The sequence below is a fragment of the Necator americanus genome, chromosome X (genome assembly GCF_031761385.1).
Source record: "Necator americanus strain Aroian chromosome X, whole genome shotgun sequence".
In the NCBI taxonomy this organism is placed as follows: Eukaryota; Metazoa; Nematoda; class Chromadorea; order Rhabditida; family Ancylostomatidae; genus Necator; species Necator americanus.
The window spans coordinates 17,469,116-17,486,047 of record NC_087376.1 but is presented as its reverse complement, the minus strand read 5'-3'; the positions used below and the strand labels follow the sequence as shown (position 1 = coordinate 17,486,047).

The 16,932-nt window shown below is 43.0% G+C and overlaps 4 protein-coding genes across 9 annotated transcripts in view; 1 reads left to right on the top strand and 3 right to left on the bottom strand.

The window, feature by feature from the left end:
• Positions 1-8,268, bottom strand: part of RB195_023801 (uncharacterized protein) — a gene marked incomplete at both ends in the record, with an annotated part of 28,578 nt that extends 20,310 nt beyond the window's left edge. For 3 of the 4 annotated variants that reach the window (XM_064211357.1, XM_064211355.1, XM_064211356.1), the window contains 2 exons: positions 6,741-6,942; positions 8,177-8,268. In XM_064211357.1, the coding sequence (XP_064067235.1) occupies positions 6,741-6,942; positions 8,177-8,268 (294 nt within the window). The remainder of the gene's footprint in view (positions 1-6,740; positions 6,943-8,176) is intronic. The other variant, XM_064211354.1, reaches the window with a different exon arrangement.
• On the top strand, positions 7,998-8,272 carry RB195_023800 (uncharacterized protein; the record flags this gene model as incomplete). The annotated part of the gene is made up of 2 exons (XM_064211353.1): positions 7,998-8,140; positions 8,197-8,272. The coding sequence occupies 2 exons, from the start codon at positions 7,998-8,000 to the stop codon at positions 8,270-8,272; spliced, it is 219 nt and encodes a 72-aa protein (XP_064067234.1).
• Positions 8,273-12,957: 4,685 nt separating this feature from the next.
• RB195_023799 (uncharacterized protein) lies at positions 12,958-13,719 on the bottom strand (the record flags this gene model as incomplete). 2 transcript variants are annotated; one of them, XM_064211352.1, is made up of 1 exon in its annotated part: positions 12,958-13,719. In XM_064211352.1, the coding sequence occupies one exon, from the start codon at positions 13,717-13,719 to the stop codon at positions 12,958-12,960; it is 762 nt and encodes a 253-aa protein (XP_064067232.1). The 2 variants fall into 2 exon arrangements, with proteins under 2 accessions (XP_064067232.1, XP_064067233.1); XM_064211351.1 differs by having other exon boundaries at positions 12,958-13,614.
• Positions 13,720-13,743: 24 nt separating this feature from the next.
• RB195_023798 (uncharacterized protein) lies at positions 13,744-15,930 on the bottom strand (the record flags this gene model as incomplete). 2 transcript variants are annotated; one of them, XM_064211349.1, is made up of 2 exons in its annotated part: positions 13,744-14,829; positions 14,992-15,930. In XM_064211349.1, 2 exons carry the CDS (start codon positions 15,928-15,930, stop codon positions 13,744-13,746), a joined length of 2,025 nt encoding a protein of 674 aa, XP_064067230.1. The 2 variants fall into 2 exon arrangements, with proteins under 2 accessions (XP_064067230.1, XP_064067231.1); XM_064211350.1 differs by having other exon boundaries at positions 14,992-15,858.
• Between the last annotated feature and the right edge of the window lie 1,002 nt (positions 15,931-16,932).

The following is a 16,932-nucleotide window of genomic DNA, read 5'->3' as shown; positions in this document are numbered from 1 at the left end:
ACCCTCTTGTTCGAGGTCCTCCGTCAGATTCGCTCTGGATCCCTGTGCTCCTTCTGCCTTGGGCTAAGTTCGTCTTCCAAAGCCTAATATGTAGATTAATAGAAGTTAAGCATTCTGTATCAAAGGAGTAGATGTCATGAGAGAATTCTTCGTTTTGTGGAGTATGAGAACATGTTTGACGTATTACCCACCACAGAAAGGACGTATTATCCACCACAGAAAGGACGTCGGCAGGCTCCACTGACAATAAGTTTGCTTATTTGTTCTTGAATATTACGACTTATTAAAATGCGTTTTCTTTTTCTTTTTTGGTACACCACTTTTGGTCCTTGAGTCGTACCCAGCTAAACTCTCAGCTGATCTATCCGTATAGCAAACACATCACCCCATCTCGTCGGTGGTCTTCCTCGAGGGCGTCAAGCATTTCTTGGGATCCACTCTAGCGTTCTTGTAGTCCATCTATCGTTGATTCTTCTCATAATGAGGCCGGATCATCTATGCTTTGCTTTCGATATTCCGCTGTGTCGCGAAAATGAGGCATTACTCGTAAGTCGGAGCAGCAAAGACCGTGTGTTCTGCGCCGGTTTCTCGCACTAGCCGTTCTTCATCAACTGTGTCTTTTTTCTGTTTCTCATTTCCTATTCTCTTCCCTGATTAGTTCAGTTCCTTGGGTATCGTTTCTGTTTCACTGGTACCTCTCGAAAAGAAACCGACGTCGTTCGCAAATGAAGGTAGGCGAGAATCTTCCATCAGCATGTATCCCCCTTTCTTCCAATGGAAGAGATCTTATTATCCATTGCAATGCAGCCGTGAAAAGCTTTGGCGATATAGCATCGCCTTGTCGTACCCCTTTCCAATGGATAAGATAAGGCAGCACTAAAAAATGTATCCTAGTGGTGCATTGATCGCAGCAAGTGTTTAATGTCCTCACATACGACGCGTCCACACCTTAGCCACAGCTGACAGTATACCAATCGTTTCTACGTTGTCGAGGGCTTTCTCATAGTCGACGAAGATTAGAACAAGAGGCAGGCAGTATTTCCGAAAAACCTCTATGACCTTCGTCACGGTCTGAATGTGGTACATACAGCTGAATCCCAACCGGAATCCAGCTTGTTCTTGAGGTTGGGCTTCATCCAGCATCCCAGATATGTGTCGATAGCCATCAGCCCGAAGAAAGTCTGCTGATATGAAATCAGGTCAGAAGGTGTGCTAAGTTTCACACCCCTGAAACGACTCGTAAATCCGAAGAGAGAATCTGTGGTGGAGCTTCATCAGTGAGGATGATCGACTTGACAAAGAAGTTGATGAAAAAAAAAGGTTCAAACAGAACTTCCCAGTAATAATTTCCATTTCTCGATGAGAAGAGGAGTGAGACTCGTCTTCCTTCAGCAAGCGGGATATTATATTCGCACCTATCCTTGCGGGACCTCTTTAGACTTGTCCTTGTTGTGCTGCTTCCAGAATCTTCTTCTGCCTGTATTTCGAAAGATCCTCCTGCATCGTCTTCTTGTAGCCAGTGTTAGCTACTAATCGCTCAGTGTGCGATGCATTCGGATCAAGTCTTGAAGTCCTTCTTTCCAACAATTCCTTCGTGGTCCTCGAAATTCGATCCAAGTTTGGCGTGCGCGGCTTCGAGGCAAGTTCGGCCCAGGCTCGCAGTTTTCTGAACCGCATGTCATAGTCCACGTTTGTGTCTTCCTTGATGTTAACAAATAAATAAATAAATTTTCTTTGCACAGTAATGGCTAAAATCCCTTTTTTGAGTAATAATATGAATCTCCGTCATTGTTGGATAAGAAATATTGTCATCCCCTTTTTCTATGTTGGGTGCAAAAGTCTTGTCTCGTTCCTGTCAGTGAGTGATCCCGACCGTTTTAATAAAACCGCCAATACACCGTGGTGCACGACCCAATAACATTCGTTGTAAATGTCTCTGGTCATCTCACGAAAGTACATGTCAGATATCTTAACAAATAGTTGGATCTCCAGTATATTAAGTTCGCCGTAACGGAAAGTTTAAGCAATTTTCAAGGTATGGGATTTATTCAAATCTTACACAACCAGCCTGAACGTCCGGCTAAAGCCGGACTTCAGGCTTTTTTTTTGGTGTTCGCTCCGCTCGCCTTCACAGATCAAAAAGAAGTAACAGTAGCGACATTTTTTGTAAAATTAGAATTGCTTTTTTCTATCAACGCTTTCTTCAACTTTTTTTCACCCGAAAATATAAGCATAAGTGAAGGATTTCATGGTTCTTCCTCAAACGCTCAGTTCTATATTTGGAGAACAATCGAACTTGAAACATCCATGTTCCTCTCAAACCTCCACAATTTGGAAACATTATTCGAAGTATGAGTTTCCTTCGTTCTCAACTATTAGCTAAGAACGATGTGCTAACATGAAATGCCGTGAATATCACTATCGTAGTGATCAAAATAACGTTCTACGTTAGATCGCGTAAACTGTTGGCTACTATGTACTGTATTTGAGCAGCCGTTCGCACGTGTGTTTCCTCCTTTTGAAAAAAGGATGATAACAGCGTTAGGGAGACATGCTGGGAAGCAGACATGTGAAGGAACCATAGAAACCCATTCTACTGATTTGTGATTTGTGCGCGGGAGCGTTAGGGCTCTCGCGCACAAATCCGGCGCAGTAGAAACCGTCTCTCCTCATTCTATAACTTTCTGGTACCGGCGCACCATTCCTACCCCATGGGACCCATCGCACCCCATTTTACAGCTATCTGACTCTGGGACACGAATTCGATGCCGTAGGACCCGCCTCACTCAATTTTACCGCCTTGAGGGTCCAGCGCACCAAACCGACGCCATAATATTCCTTCTCTTTTTGTAATTTCTTGACTGAGACACATACATACACAGACGCACACACGCGACAGAATAAGCCCGTTATTATACAGCATGATAGTTTGCAAATTTGGGAGTATAGTAGTAAATTGGAGTATTGAGTAAGTTTATTTACCCTCACTAACATATGAGAGAAACTATCTTGCCTTATCAAAGCCAACATCGATAGCGATCGTCTGAGTCAGAGAGAAGAGCGCGTACAGCACTAGAGGCTTTTTGCATAAACATCAAAAGTCCAAAAATGAACAGAAAAGATGAGCGCATTGCGATCACAAACAAACTACCCCCATATTAAACGTGGGTTTTGAACATAATTAAAATATTAAATGTGGGTTTTGATCTGCGGGCGGCCCGCCAGGTCCTTATAAAGGACCCTTGTGATTCATAATTATGGTACATGGTGGTTTGTTACATTACCATATTCAAGAAATGAGGTAAGCACTAGCCGATGTGTTGTTCGCGGACTATGCTTATCGTCTGAATGTTTTTTGTGGTGCGATGAGGCACGTGAGAGAATAAATCACTGCTTTGATTTTTCCAGGATCTGATGAAGGCGATAACTCCGAAGCGTTAGCTGTTAATAAAGATCATTATCAATACTGGCTTTTTTCACTTGACATTTCACTTTTAATTTTTAATAGCCTGAAAAGACAGGGATCAGCAAAGTTAAAGAATCAAAATACTAATACATTGTTTAGTAGAAAATTCTCTAATGAATGGCAAGCAATATCTGGGCAGTACTTTTTATTTCTGTGGGCGTTTTCATGTGTGAAGAAAACGGCCACGAATTATTCCCCGACCCAGTGTACGTCTATTACATGTATAACATAATATATAGCACATAGTATATAATACTAAGGTGACCAAATTGAAAGGTGACTTTACAATTTACCCTCCGCAGGTATATCGCTTTGGAGAATATTGTTTCATAAGTCCGTAGTACTGTCATTAACGTGTTTCAAATTTAATCTCATTATTGCTATTGGATTCATAACTACAATTGTGAACAACTAAAAGTGAATTCGACGACTTTTACAGTGTCTGATTTGATGAGCAAAAGAGTTGCATTAAATTTTCCTTGCGGAATGAAACTTTGGCATCAGAAACGCTAAGGATGTCGCAGAAGGCCTTTGGTGACCATGCTTTGTCGAATATAAAAGTTCACAAGCGCTCCAAACAGTTCCAATAAGGCAGAGAAAGTGTTGAATAAATATGGTTTCTAATCGGTCGAAAACATCAACTGACAGCCAAGGAAATCAAAAATGTAGTACTTACAAACCGTCAGTTGACCATTAGAGACCTTTTTGGTTCTGTTGGCATGTTTGTGGCATGGATTTCTTGCGATACAACCCCGCATTATTTGCACCACGATAATGCGCAGTTTCACACTACTTTGATTGTTCGTGACCATTTGATCAAAAATTCGACCCATACAGTTCCAGAACTACTGCATTCGCTGGATTTAGGTCCGTTTGAGTTTCGGCTATTCAATAAAGCAAAAAGACATCCGAGGACATTATTTCGCGTCCATAGAATTTCAACGTGAACTAGAAACCATTTCGGAAATCGAGTTCAGAACTATATCGAGAATTGGAGGAAAAAATGTTGGGATAAGTGTCCTTTGTCGGAATGGGATCATTTTAAAGGGAACGATATATACTTGGAAGAATAAATAAAAATTGTGAAGTTTATGAACAAAGTTACCTTTCTATTTCATCACAGTAATATGCAATATGTCGCTCACTTGCATGTCCAATTCGAATTCTCGCACTTGCATGCTTCTGTCTCTAACCTACTTCCTAGACTTGAAGAGTGAGGCTAGTCACAAAAAGCTTCTATATTTTGTTTTCTTGCACTTCGCTTCGTTATTCTTGGGTTTTCTATAGATGTTTCAATGCTCATCAATCGATACTCTCTAGAAGAGTTTCAGTGAGATTCGATAATGCATTTTTTCGTCCAGAGAGAGGTGAAAAATAAACTAATAACCTATGGAGCACACAATGAGCCATTGAACTGGATTGTCTAATCCTTTAGAAGTTTCTGTTATCCCTTTTTCCCTGCACTTACTATGAGTTCCAATCAATTATGCGTTCTGACAAATAAAAGAGAAAAAACAGGGTGAAAACTCCTTGGCAAAAATAACATCAAAGAATGGGGAAGTGGTAAGCAAACGGGCAAAACAATAGGGAAACAAGTACCTATGTTGGACCTATAGCACATGTCAAAAAAGATAATGTGACATCTAAAGGTACTCCAAAGAATCTCCGACAATTTTTTTCAAGAAATGCTTTCAGAATTTTTCTTACACTGAGTGTGAGAAAAGTGAGGACTTATGAAATTATTCATTCTTAATCCGCATTGTCTTCTTTAGGTTTGCCCGAGGAAAAGTCATTTTACCCAGCCAGCATTCATCCCACATTGCTAAGGTTTGATGTCATAAGAGAAGAAGCCATCACAATCCTCAAACTATGTTGTCGAGACAACTGAATATTTTGGGAAGACAGTATCACTGTGTCGGCTTCCTATCTCCAAGTATATGATAATGTAGCGGTTGAGTGCTGAAATTCAGTCGCAAAGTTGCTGCATTATTCTTGAAATACTTTTGTGTACTGAATAGAGACGCCTTGGGTGTGTAAGATCTTCGCGACCGATTTTATCTCGAACAAGTCGTTGGCTTTCCTCAACGGATCTTGTCAGACACTGTGTGGAAAATAGCGACCAGCTACAATACTACAATACTTCCCGCACAAAGTTTTGAGATACAAAATCATCCTCTTTCTGTAACTCTCAAACAATGCCAGGCTAAGGATCATAGCAAACAAAAATTAAACTTGGTTGAGAAAAATAGTAAGCTTGTGCTCCTCAGTTTGAATCTTAGCTTTTGAGAGAACCAGGACACTTAGTAAATCAAAATCTGCAGCCTAAGGTTTTCATTAATCCTCTATCAAAATATGGCTGGATATTTGTTAGTCACGCTACTGTAGTCGCACACAGAGAAAAAGTGCGAAATTTCCTATTTTCGACTGCGTCAAAATGTGTATGACTTTGAACAAAGTCCAGTATGTTCGGTCGTTTAAAAAAAACCTTCGGTTTCAAGTATGTGATTATTGCTATTAAAATTCATCTTTGATTTCTTTCCAGTTGCTTTTCGTTCTCTCAGAAGTTAGTTGAGAAGAAGTTGAAAAATTCGCTGAAATATTTCTCAACTTCCAAGAAAACCACAGAATCTCTAGAGAAGGTAATTAAGGGTTTACACATCCTCTTTTTCCTCTTCATAAAGCACCCCTACCTGTCCTTTTCAGTTTTTTTTTGGCACCAAGTTGTAAATCTTTATTTCAACCTAGCAAAGTCCGACCGATCGAGCAAGCATCGAGCGGAAAAATGTCTTTTAATAGATAATCAAAGAAACCTTCGAATTACTTTGGAAAGTACGAGTAGTTTGTTATCACAAAAATGAGCTGTTTGTATCATAGAGGTAGGTCAGTATCAATAATGTCAATAATTGCCCGAAGAACTTTCTACACTTTCTTATCCGATATCCGCAATCAAATATCCCCACTATTTTCGCCGCATTCCGCAAAACTTAAGTGGTAGGTCATATCGTTGTCAATTACTCTAAGGGCAAAGTTCCGGGAAATTTGTAAGATATGAAAGGGAACTTAATCATTGCTTAAGAGTATGTTCACTGCATTTCTCACCTATTATCGTTCCCCATCACTACTTACTACGGCACTGTTAAACATGTGGCTTCGTTTCCTCCTTCAAATGTTATCTCTCAAATTTTATCATACTCTAACTAAAAATTTCCTCGTGTGGCGTACGATGCAAGCCTATGGCTGTCAACAGCGTCTTAGTAGATTCGAAATAACAAACCGGTAATTGACGAACATCAAGAAGAAAGCCGTTGTAGCTCCATCCTCCAAATTTCAAGGAGCAAGATTGAGAATCGTAGGGGAAGTACTCGATGTTAATTGGACAGAATGATTTGTAGATGCTTGGTGGCTTCCAAACTATCAAACCGTTGTGATACACAAGCGCATCACTTAAAATGGTGATGTGCGGCTCTCCATCGGCACTGCAAGAGGTTTTTTAAAACACGTTTTTCGAAAACAAGTTTACGAAAAAACTAAGTAGCTTTAAGTGCCCACTTAAGCAGTCGTTTTTTAGCATACAGTTATGCTAAGGCACAGAAATTTAATTCGGAATCAAAGAAAATGAAAAAAGCTTGGGACTTACACCAGCGCTCTTATACTGCCGGAACCAAAATTATCTCTCACCTTTTGTAGCACAGGCCTTTTCAATATAATTTTATCCTAAGTATGCATTTGTCTCATTTCATACTTCGAGAAATGGATTCAGTCAAGCTGATTTTTCTCCGGAAACTACTCAGTATGGAGGCAAATCTCTACTTTCTTAGTTGACGACTCATTTGTAACTTTATAAATCATTATCTGAGGGTTGATCAATGCTCTCGAACCATAACATCGAGCTCGTCCCGCCTATATTCTTCTGTATAGAAAGGTCAAAGTTCTTTGCTGTTTTATTCCTTTCCTTTTTTTTTGTATTCTTGCTTCTGTTGCTATCTTTCTGTTTAATTACCAGGTTTGAAGAAGCAAAGTGGTTTGCGACGCGGTTGAGCGATGGAAACCTGCGTGACATCAACCACGTGTTCATACTGGACGCTGTTCTGTTTTGCTTGTTGAGTCCCGCCAGTTGCACGTTCGCACGGTTAGTTCACCACCATGATAACAACGCTGTTCACACCTCAAGGATTATTAAAGGCATCGCCCCACGAATCTAAGGTGGTGCAGATTTCAGGTGGAGTATTCGTATACGGGTTAGTAGATTACGGAGAGGGGGGGGTGATTCCGTCCATTTCTTGCTAATTGCCGTAAAAAACGGCCCGGAAGATGCGGTGCCGCACAAGACTGGCGCGCTCCAGTCGAACCTCTTGTACAAAATGGTGCGCCAAAACGAGTGAAGCCGTATCTTCCGGGCCGTTTTTTACGGCAATTAGGAAGAAATGGACGGAATCACCCTCCTCTCCATAGTCTCCCATCCTATATACGAATACTCCACCTGAAATCTGCACCACCTCAGATTCGTGGGGTGATGCCTTTAACACAAACAATGAATAGGCTCTCAAACATCATGGGCGAGAATCAGGAACTCTCAACGCTGGAACCCCCACTCGCAGACGAGGAGCAAAGGATTCGAGCTGCGAAGGCAACATTAGAGTCAGAGGTCTTCAACGTCGATAGAGCACTGGAAGGGTGCGGGAAAAGAGGTACCCGTGAAAACTGGCTGACCGCTCCTGACCTCCCTTCAGCGCTGCGCGCCTCCGCGTAATCACCTCCGCCTCTCCACCAGCCAGACATTCTCCACGACCGCCTGAGATCATCTAGACCCCGAATCCGTATCGCTCTCTAATCAACGAAACGGGCGACGAAGTGGATACTGCGAATTTAAAAAGGAGTAAAACGAACTGGCGCAGCAAGTTCTAATGTACAAAAATAGTAAATTGAGCACATATGATTGGGAATTAAATAGAAAACTAGATCCTTTCATCCAATTAAAAGATATATTATCAGAGACATATCATAGAGTATTAAAGAGTTAAAGATATCATGATTGATAAGAGTGATATGTGTGGCCTACATTGACCTCATTTGAGCAACTTCACACAAATAAAGATTATCTCAGAAAGATGCTGCGGGGAAAAGAATAAGAAGAATAAAGCAAAAGAAATGAATATATTTTCACACATTTCACGCCCAAACTGTTCTATATAAACGCGCAGTGCATAAGTATATGTTTATCACGATGTCATTTAACGAATTCATTTCCAACTTTCGACTGCAGCAACTACACGCCCAGCACCTTTATGTCTTTATTACTTTGTATACGCTCTTTGAACTCCTTTCTACATTTTTCTTTTCTTTTCACAATTTTACATAGATATAATGTTTATATAGAGCGCAAGTCAAATATTTTAAAATTTCTTTGTACGTTTTATAGAATAAAACTTTATATGGTTCTTCAAACTTCTTCCAACAACTTTTTATCGGTTCATTTGTATCTATTCTCTACATAAAATCAATATTACAGGCTAGGTGTATTAGTGACGAACAGAGACCTTTATATCTTCGAAATCTACCTTTAGGTACAATGTCTGTCTGCGAGAAATTATTCACGCCTCCTTGGGCGTTCGATGGCAGTTTTACTCAGCTAGATAAGCGAAAAAGAGTAAAAGAATATAGCACTACCGATCAGTGGAAAATCCTTCGAAGCATCTTTTGCATTCCCAGAAATGGATGACTAATTTCCATGTAACAAGTCAAAACAGGATAATTTCATTTTCACTCGCATTTTTAAATGGTATATATAGAAACCTCTTTCATTTGTATTAACTTACAAGTATACTTTATACAAAATTTCAAACAAAAACTAAAACCAGGGACTTTCCTTTTCTTTCGATTCTAAAAGCGCATCGTAAGAGCTGCGGGCACGGCGAAGAAAACTCTTCGTAAGAGCAGCAGATGCGGCGAAATGGGCAGGAAGGTGGTGTGGGTGGGACGTCAGCGAGACGTAGCACAAGAGGAGCAACCAGGCTACTGTAGCGATCACGACACTGTCAAGAGACGCGCGGTGCAATTAACGACGCTCATTAGTCTCCTGGATATATGGCGGCACATCATACGGGTACCTCTTGATCGTTCCCCGCACTGGAACAGTACAATTACGCCGCATAAGACATAGTATCCAGGTGAAATATTTGCCAAAGACTTTTCCATTTCCTTTCGCTTTTTGGCTATCTGAAACATCTTTGACCCTGCAGTTTCAAGCATGCATGTGATGCAGCGTATGCGTATGTATGAGCAATCTTATAGTGCTACGTAGAATTCGTAGTGCTTGTAGAAGGATATCGAATCCGCAGGTCCACAACGATGCATATCTTAGTATGCAGCTAGGGATAAACATGATACAGACTACTATTAGTACTATTACTGTACCAGTTGATGATCACATCAAAAATGTGGCCAAAGTCACGTAACACTAATTCATCGTACACGTCACTTTCTCCAAAGATGACCCGTCATCGCCAATCCATGAAGTGTGCGCACCGATTGGAAGATTCCAGTGATTTCAAAGGTGGTTTGACTGTGTCTACAGAAGACGGTGCATCCTATGCTGACTCTTGCTGACTTGTGGCTGAAGCGTAGAAACGATATTGTTCTGTTTTGTTGACATGGAATCGTGAAGAACTGGTCATCACACTGCATCTTCGGAATAGAGTCGTTTCCTCTCGCTGTATAAGTAACTTGTTCGGCTGCACCTTGGGTACACTGGCAAGATCCTTCCGCGATAAGGGAGGGGGTCGTTAAGTACCCACAGTCAATTATCTGCAGCCGAATGAGTACTTGCAGAAGAGGCTGTCGGTAAGCCAGAGCAAGCATATCTTAGTCCACCTATGATCACTAAGCTACGCCCATTCATCACCACGTCACTAAAGTCATGTGCCGTGTTTGTATTGCAATTAATTGATAGAGTTGACTTCTAGGAATGTTCAAAGAAGGAAAAGGTACCAACGTAGCAAGTGGAAAGAGACGTAAAAAACGAAAATGCTAAGAATGAAGAAAGAACGTAGAAGATTTGTACAAAATTGGAAATGTTCCAAAATAAAAGTTAAGAGGTGTAGAAACGAGAACCTGGTTTTTGAAAGATGTAGATAAATGATTATTGTGATTGAAAAAACTATATAGAAGATATAGATGTATACTTGTATCTATACATACTATTTAATTCATGTAAGATACTGCAGTAGTTTATAAAAGTTTCGATTTCTTTGTTTTCATAAATAAAACACTATTATTCTCTATTTCTGGGATTTGTGCAATCGTTCGATGTCTCTCAATACGTGAGCGATCGATACTCCGCACAGAAACAATACCAGAGATAACGTGCTCGTAGAGAAAGAGATAACGTGATGAGCGGGGCGTAAGGCGAACGCAGCGCATTGCTCTGCTGACGCTATTAACTACTGCACAGAGCAATTAATGATAGCCGTTGCCAGTCGTTTCCCCTAAGGATAGGTTGTCGCGGATGTTGCGGGCACCTAACGATAAGCACCCTTCCGCGGTGGAGCTGAGGATTGTGTAACAGAGTCTGTTACCACAGTGACTGGTTTGTCGAATTTATTCTTTAGATGAATAAGGACTTCTGCTATGATGAACGACGAAATCTAAGTTGTGACCCTTGTTGGATCATTTTTTGATGTTCTGAATGTTCTCCAAGAAGGTTGAATAGGAAGTCGGTTCTCTATCTCCTTCAAGAAGATATCAGTGATATTGAAATCGACGCATATACAGTTAATTTTATTTTCTCCTAGTTCGCTAATTTCATTTGTGGTGACGGCGCAATTGAGAGTGCGTGCATCTTCTTCCGATTCAGAACTATTGTGTGGCGTTTCCTTGTGGTTCCATGTTGCTACTTCCAACCCGTCCGAAATGAAGGAAGAAGAATATGATGGAGTGGGTGGAATAGACAAAGTGCTGAGGATGATTCTCATATCGTTTACTTTTACGGGTATGGTGGGTCGTGCCAATAATTTTTCGGACTCCTTCATTTATCCTGGCAATGTTTGTTGCTTCCAGTTCCACGGTTTTTTTTTTCACTGAGGGCATTTGAAGAACTCGTAAATCTTTTCGTTTGCCGGAGCGTTGAAATATGCGATAAAAAAGACAGCTGCTGCTCAGATAAAAGCACCACCGACTGATTGCTGTGTAGTCAGATATATGCCTCCTGATGGAAAAAGTTGAGCTTAACAATTTCCGTTGTGGTCAGTGTACACCTCCTGGTGCCTGTTGAAGAGAAAAAGCAGATGGTGTTGCTATCTCGAACATGATACTACTTAATTAGCTCAATAGTTGCTTCTCGTGTCTTATAGCAATGTCCGTTTGTCGATGATTCATAATGTAACTTGAGTTAACGCAGTCTGGCGGCCGAATTTTTAGTTCTTAGGCCCGCAGCTGCAAAAAATGATTCATTTGGACAAAGATGTTTACAGGCCAACTGAGCGTTTCTTTGTGTTAGCATGTGCAGGACATCATAACAGTCTACTCCGTCCTCAATGTAACGTATAAATAGCCGTAGAAAGTTCATTGTGCCAGTTTTCTTGCTCTTCATGTTGTTTATCATTTTGCTCGCTCTTCTTTGCTTTCATGTATTACTTGCCTTTGTTACTGTTAATGTTATATGGTTTAATTACCCAAGTTTGAAGGAGTGCCGAATAAAGTTGCTAAGTTATATCCCGCGTGGCACATAAAACGTGACTGTCAACTACCGAAGCCCAATACAAATCAAATCAGTACAAGTGGTGCATCGGCAGATCCGACGAACTCAGCTACAACCACTAAGGATCTCAACACCAAGGAATGACGACCGGATTAAGGTCAGCACTAAGACAAATTGCAGTGTGAATTTGCATGCTAACGCTTCCGCTTCCTTTGATTATTACTATTACTTATCTATAAAATCTCGGAGCAACTTCACCAATATTGTGAGCAGTGAATTGATCGGGACAATTAACAAATAACATCAATTATCGTCCACTCCTCATTGTTAACAATTACTATCTATAATTGCCACGTTAGATCTCTATATCAACAGCCTCAATGGCAACTTCCCTCAAAATTCGCGAGGGGGTCGTGACTCGCCAATTTAATGTGCTAGCCGACGCCCTAAAAAATTATGCCAGTTTGGGTGAAACCGAAATCTCCGCCGAGGAAGGAGATTTCGCGGCAAATATGTGCGAAATAGACTCAGTGCTAGTATATATATTCGCACAGTACAAACTTCTCTCCAAAAAGCCATTTACGCGTTTGCCGAAACCGTCGACAGCATAGAAATGCCTCCAGGAGGTGAAGAAGAAAAGCGCGTTTTGTAACATATCGAAAAAGTCAACGCACTTCTTTCCGAAACGGAAGCATTTCTCGCGCGTCTTGATGTGCAAAAACACATCTTGACAACAAAATGAGAACCCAACTGGAAGTACGCGTATATCCGGACCTTCTTCTTCTTTTTCTTCTTCCTAGCGTTTGTCCCGCGTTGTTGCAGGGTCCGCTTTTCTGCCTCTTGTCTTCCATTTGGTTCTATCCATTGCATCAGCCGTACACAAACGTGCATCTATCATATCCAGCTTCACACGGTCTAACCAGCGAATCTTTGGCCTCCCGCGCGGCCTCACTCCTGAAACGTCCAGCTTCAGAGCGGTTTTGGCAACAGAATCTTCCTCCCGCCGCAACACGTGACCAAACCATCGCAGTAGCGCCTCCTTCATCTTCTCAGTTATCGGGACGACACCGAAGATGGAGCGCACAGTGTCGTTGGATACTTTCTCTTTTAGCGTTACACCTATCGTCCACCTCAACATCCGCATCTCCATAGCGTGCAGCACTCTTTCCAAGGCTTTCGTCGTCGGCCAGCACTCGCATCCGTAAAAAGCAACAGGACGCACAACCGTCCTGTAGATCTTCGACTTCAGTCGAACAGGGACTTTCTTGTCGCACAGTACCCCTGTTGCCATTTTCCATTTCATCCATGCAGCATTAACACGTGCTCGACCTTCTTGATCAATGTCGCCTGTGGAAGTCACTTTGGATCCAAGGTACTTGAAGCAGTTCACTTTGTTTAATTCGGTGCCATCAACACGAATTGAACCATCCTCTATCCTTGGTCCGCACTCCATGTACTCAGTTTTTGATGTGTTGAGGCGCAATCCATATTGCTGCAGCTGATCCTTCCAAGACTGTACTTGTTTCTGAAGATCATCTCGAGACTCCGACGCGAGCATGACATCGTCGGCAAAGAGTAGAGTCTACGGATGCTGCTTCTGGATTTCCTTCGTTATCGTGTCCATGCACAGCATGAACAGCAGAGGTGAGACGGATGAACCCTGATGAACCCCCACTCGTACAGGGAATGGCCTGCTTGTTCCAACAGCACATCGTACAACGCTGGTAGGCTTCGCATAAAGCAGCTTCGTCCACCGCACATATTCTTCTGGTACTCTATGCGACCTCATGGACATCCATAAAAGCTCATGTGGGACACGGTCGAAAGCTTTCTCGAGATCGAGAAAAGCAAGATGCACACTGCGGTTCTTTTCTCGATGTTTCTCCAGGAGGATTCGGACAGCATGGATAGCATCCATAGTGCTGCAGTCCTTCACAAAACCGCACTGGTTGAGTGAAACGCTAACAATTTTCCTCAGACGAGCTTCCAGGACACGCTCAAAAACTTTCATCGTATGGCAGAGCAGTCGTATAGGCCTGTACGAGGTGCAGTCAGCAATGTCTCCTTTCCCTTTCCAGACAGGCACAGTCACGAAAGTTTGCCAAACGTCTGGAGTCCGTCCTTCTGCAACGATCTTGTTAAATAGAGCTGCGAGCCACACGGACCCTCGATCTCCTAGCAGCTTCCAGGCATAAGCAGGTACGTCATCAGAACCATCTGCCTTGTTCGACTTCATTTTTGCGAGGGCAGCACTGACTTCGACGGCAGTAATCGGTAGAACAGGACCCTCGACGCTGGGAACAGTTGGGATGGGAGGATGACAGAACTCTTCGTTACACAAGTGATTGTAGTACTCTCGCCACCTCTCCAGGATCTGACCAGAGCGGCGCAGAACGGCTCCATCAGCTCCCTTAACGATCTTGGTGTGCGCCATATCCAACGTTGAGCGATGACGTGATCTGACTAAACGATACACTGCCCGCTCGCCTTCTCTGGTATCAAGCATGTCGTACACAGCCTTGTAGCGGTTCGACTTCGCCTTGGAGACTGCCTTCCTAGCCTCCCTCTTCGTCGCTAGGTAAGCACCTTGATCTTCAGGCTGACGCGTCCTCCACCAGAGCTTATACTTGGACTTCTTCTCACGAATTGCCGCCTGAACTTCCTCGTTCTAAAACCACGTAGCCTTTTGTACCTTTGGCTTACCTAGAGTCGTCTTTCCCAGAGTGTTTTCCGCGGTCAAGCGTATAACGCTGGAAGTAGACAACCACATTTCCGCCACACTACGAGTAGGGTGGGGAAGTGTAGATGGAGCCACGGACGCGAAAAATACCTCCTTTCGATCCTTCAGATTCCACCATTTGATGCGCTGTGTTTCAGTCCTTGGATGTCTCTTCCTTGGACGGGAGATTTTCAAGTCCATAACGAGCAGATGGTGTTGGGCAGCGACATGGTCTGTAGGGATGACGTCTGAATCCTGCAGAAGTCGGCGATCTCGTCGGCGTAACATCCAGAAATCTATTTGTGTTTCACGACCGCCGCTGGTGTACGTGATCAAATGCGATTTTCTTTTCCGATACTGCGTGTTAGCAATGATCAAGTCACTTGCAGCAGCATACTCCAGGATTCGCAACCCGTCGTCGTTACGAGCTCCATAGCCGTATCCACCATGACAACTCTCGAATCCGTCTTTCCGGGAACCGACATGTCCGCTGAAGTCTCCTCCGATTAAAAGTACTTCTTTGCTTTCCAGGGATTGGACGTACTGCTCCAGATCTTCCCAAAAGCACGCCTTCTCTTCTTCACTACAGCCCATCTGTGGCGCATAAGCAGAGACAACTCGCAATTCCACTTCTCCTGTATCTACTTTTACAGCCATTAAGCGATCCGATAGTCGATCCACCGCTGTGACGCTATTTCTAAACGACTCGTTCAATATGATACCAACGCCGTTGCGATTTGATGTGCCGTGGTAGATCAGCTTGTAGCCATCGCCTAATTCCCTTGCCTTGGAGCCTTTCCAGTGAGTCTCCTGTACACAACATATGTCAACACGGCGTTTTCTGAGACTGTCTGCCAGTTCACGACTTCTTCCAGTAAGCGTCTCAACGTTAAGTGTTGCCAAGCGCACTGGATGTTGCTGGCGATGGCGGACTAACTTCTTTGGCCGGCTTCGTCCTCTAGCCGGTAGCCCTCGCATATTTGCCACATTGCCCGGGTGAGGACAATGCGCGTCGCTTCTGGGGTACGCCCTAGCTTCTGAAGAACACATAGTAGACATTAGCAGTATGACGCGACGGGGGTGTTGTCCTCGGTCGGCTTGTCGCACTAGCAAGCTAGCAGCCTGGCACCGGAATCGTCGTACTACCTCCTCACTTAGCTAGCCTGTAGCCTTGGCCCAAGGACCGGGCTACTAGCCGGACACCTTTGTGGCATGGTTGAACCTGCCGAAACGAAGTCTCGCCACCATAGCTGCCCGACGGCCAGGGCCACCGCTGCGCCGCTTTGAGGCGTGAGGTAGGATTTGCAGCAGACGCGTATATCCGGACCATGGAGTGCAAAATCAGGAAACACTTTTGGGCCGCGTAGAATTATCCATACTCCCTATCCCAGAATTTAACGGCAAAAGCTGGCAGTGGGATAATTTCTGAAAATTGTTTAACGCCACAGTGCACTCGCTCCCTCTCTCAAATCTACAGAAGTTCAATTACTTACTGAGAGCCCTAAAGGGAGAGGCACGACAGTCTGCAGAACGCTTCCAAGTGACTACATCAAATTACACTCTGGTGTTGGAACACTTGCACTGACCTCCAGGACCAGTGCAACCTTTTCGACAAGATTTCATCTCTCACCAAGCAGCTCGAAAGCAAAGGAGAGAGTCTTGATAGCCCATGGTTATTGTCCAAGATCCTTGCAAAATTCAGGCAAGATATCCAGAGGAGGGTACTAGAGAAAAAAGTCTGGAATCTTAAGAAACAGATGGAAACGCTTGAAACAGTTATCCGGCAAGAGCAAGAGATTGAACGCAACATGCCGGTGAAAACTGAGCGGAAAAAATTTCCATCGAAACTCAAACCAAATCCTTGGCAAGATAGGAAACGAACGCCGTATTGTTTCTATTGTGAATCGAAGGAACACTGGTCAACATCTTGCAAAAAGCTTAAACTTCCCAAAGAAAGAATTGATTTTCTCAAAAAGATGCAGCGATGTCGGGGTTGTGGGTCAAAATTCCACAATACCTCAGAATGCAAATCGAGAGAATGTGCGCATTGTG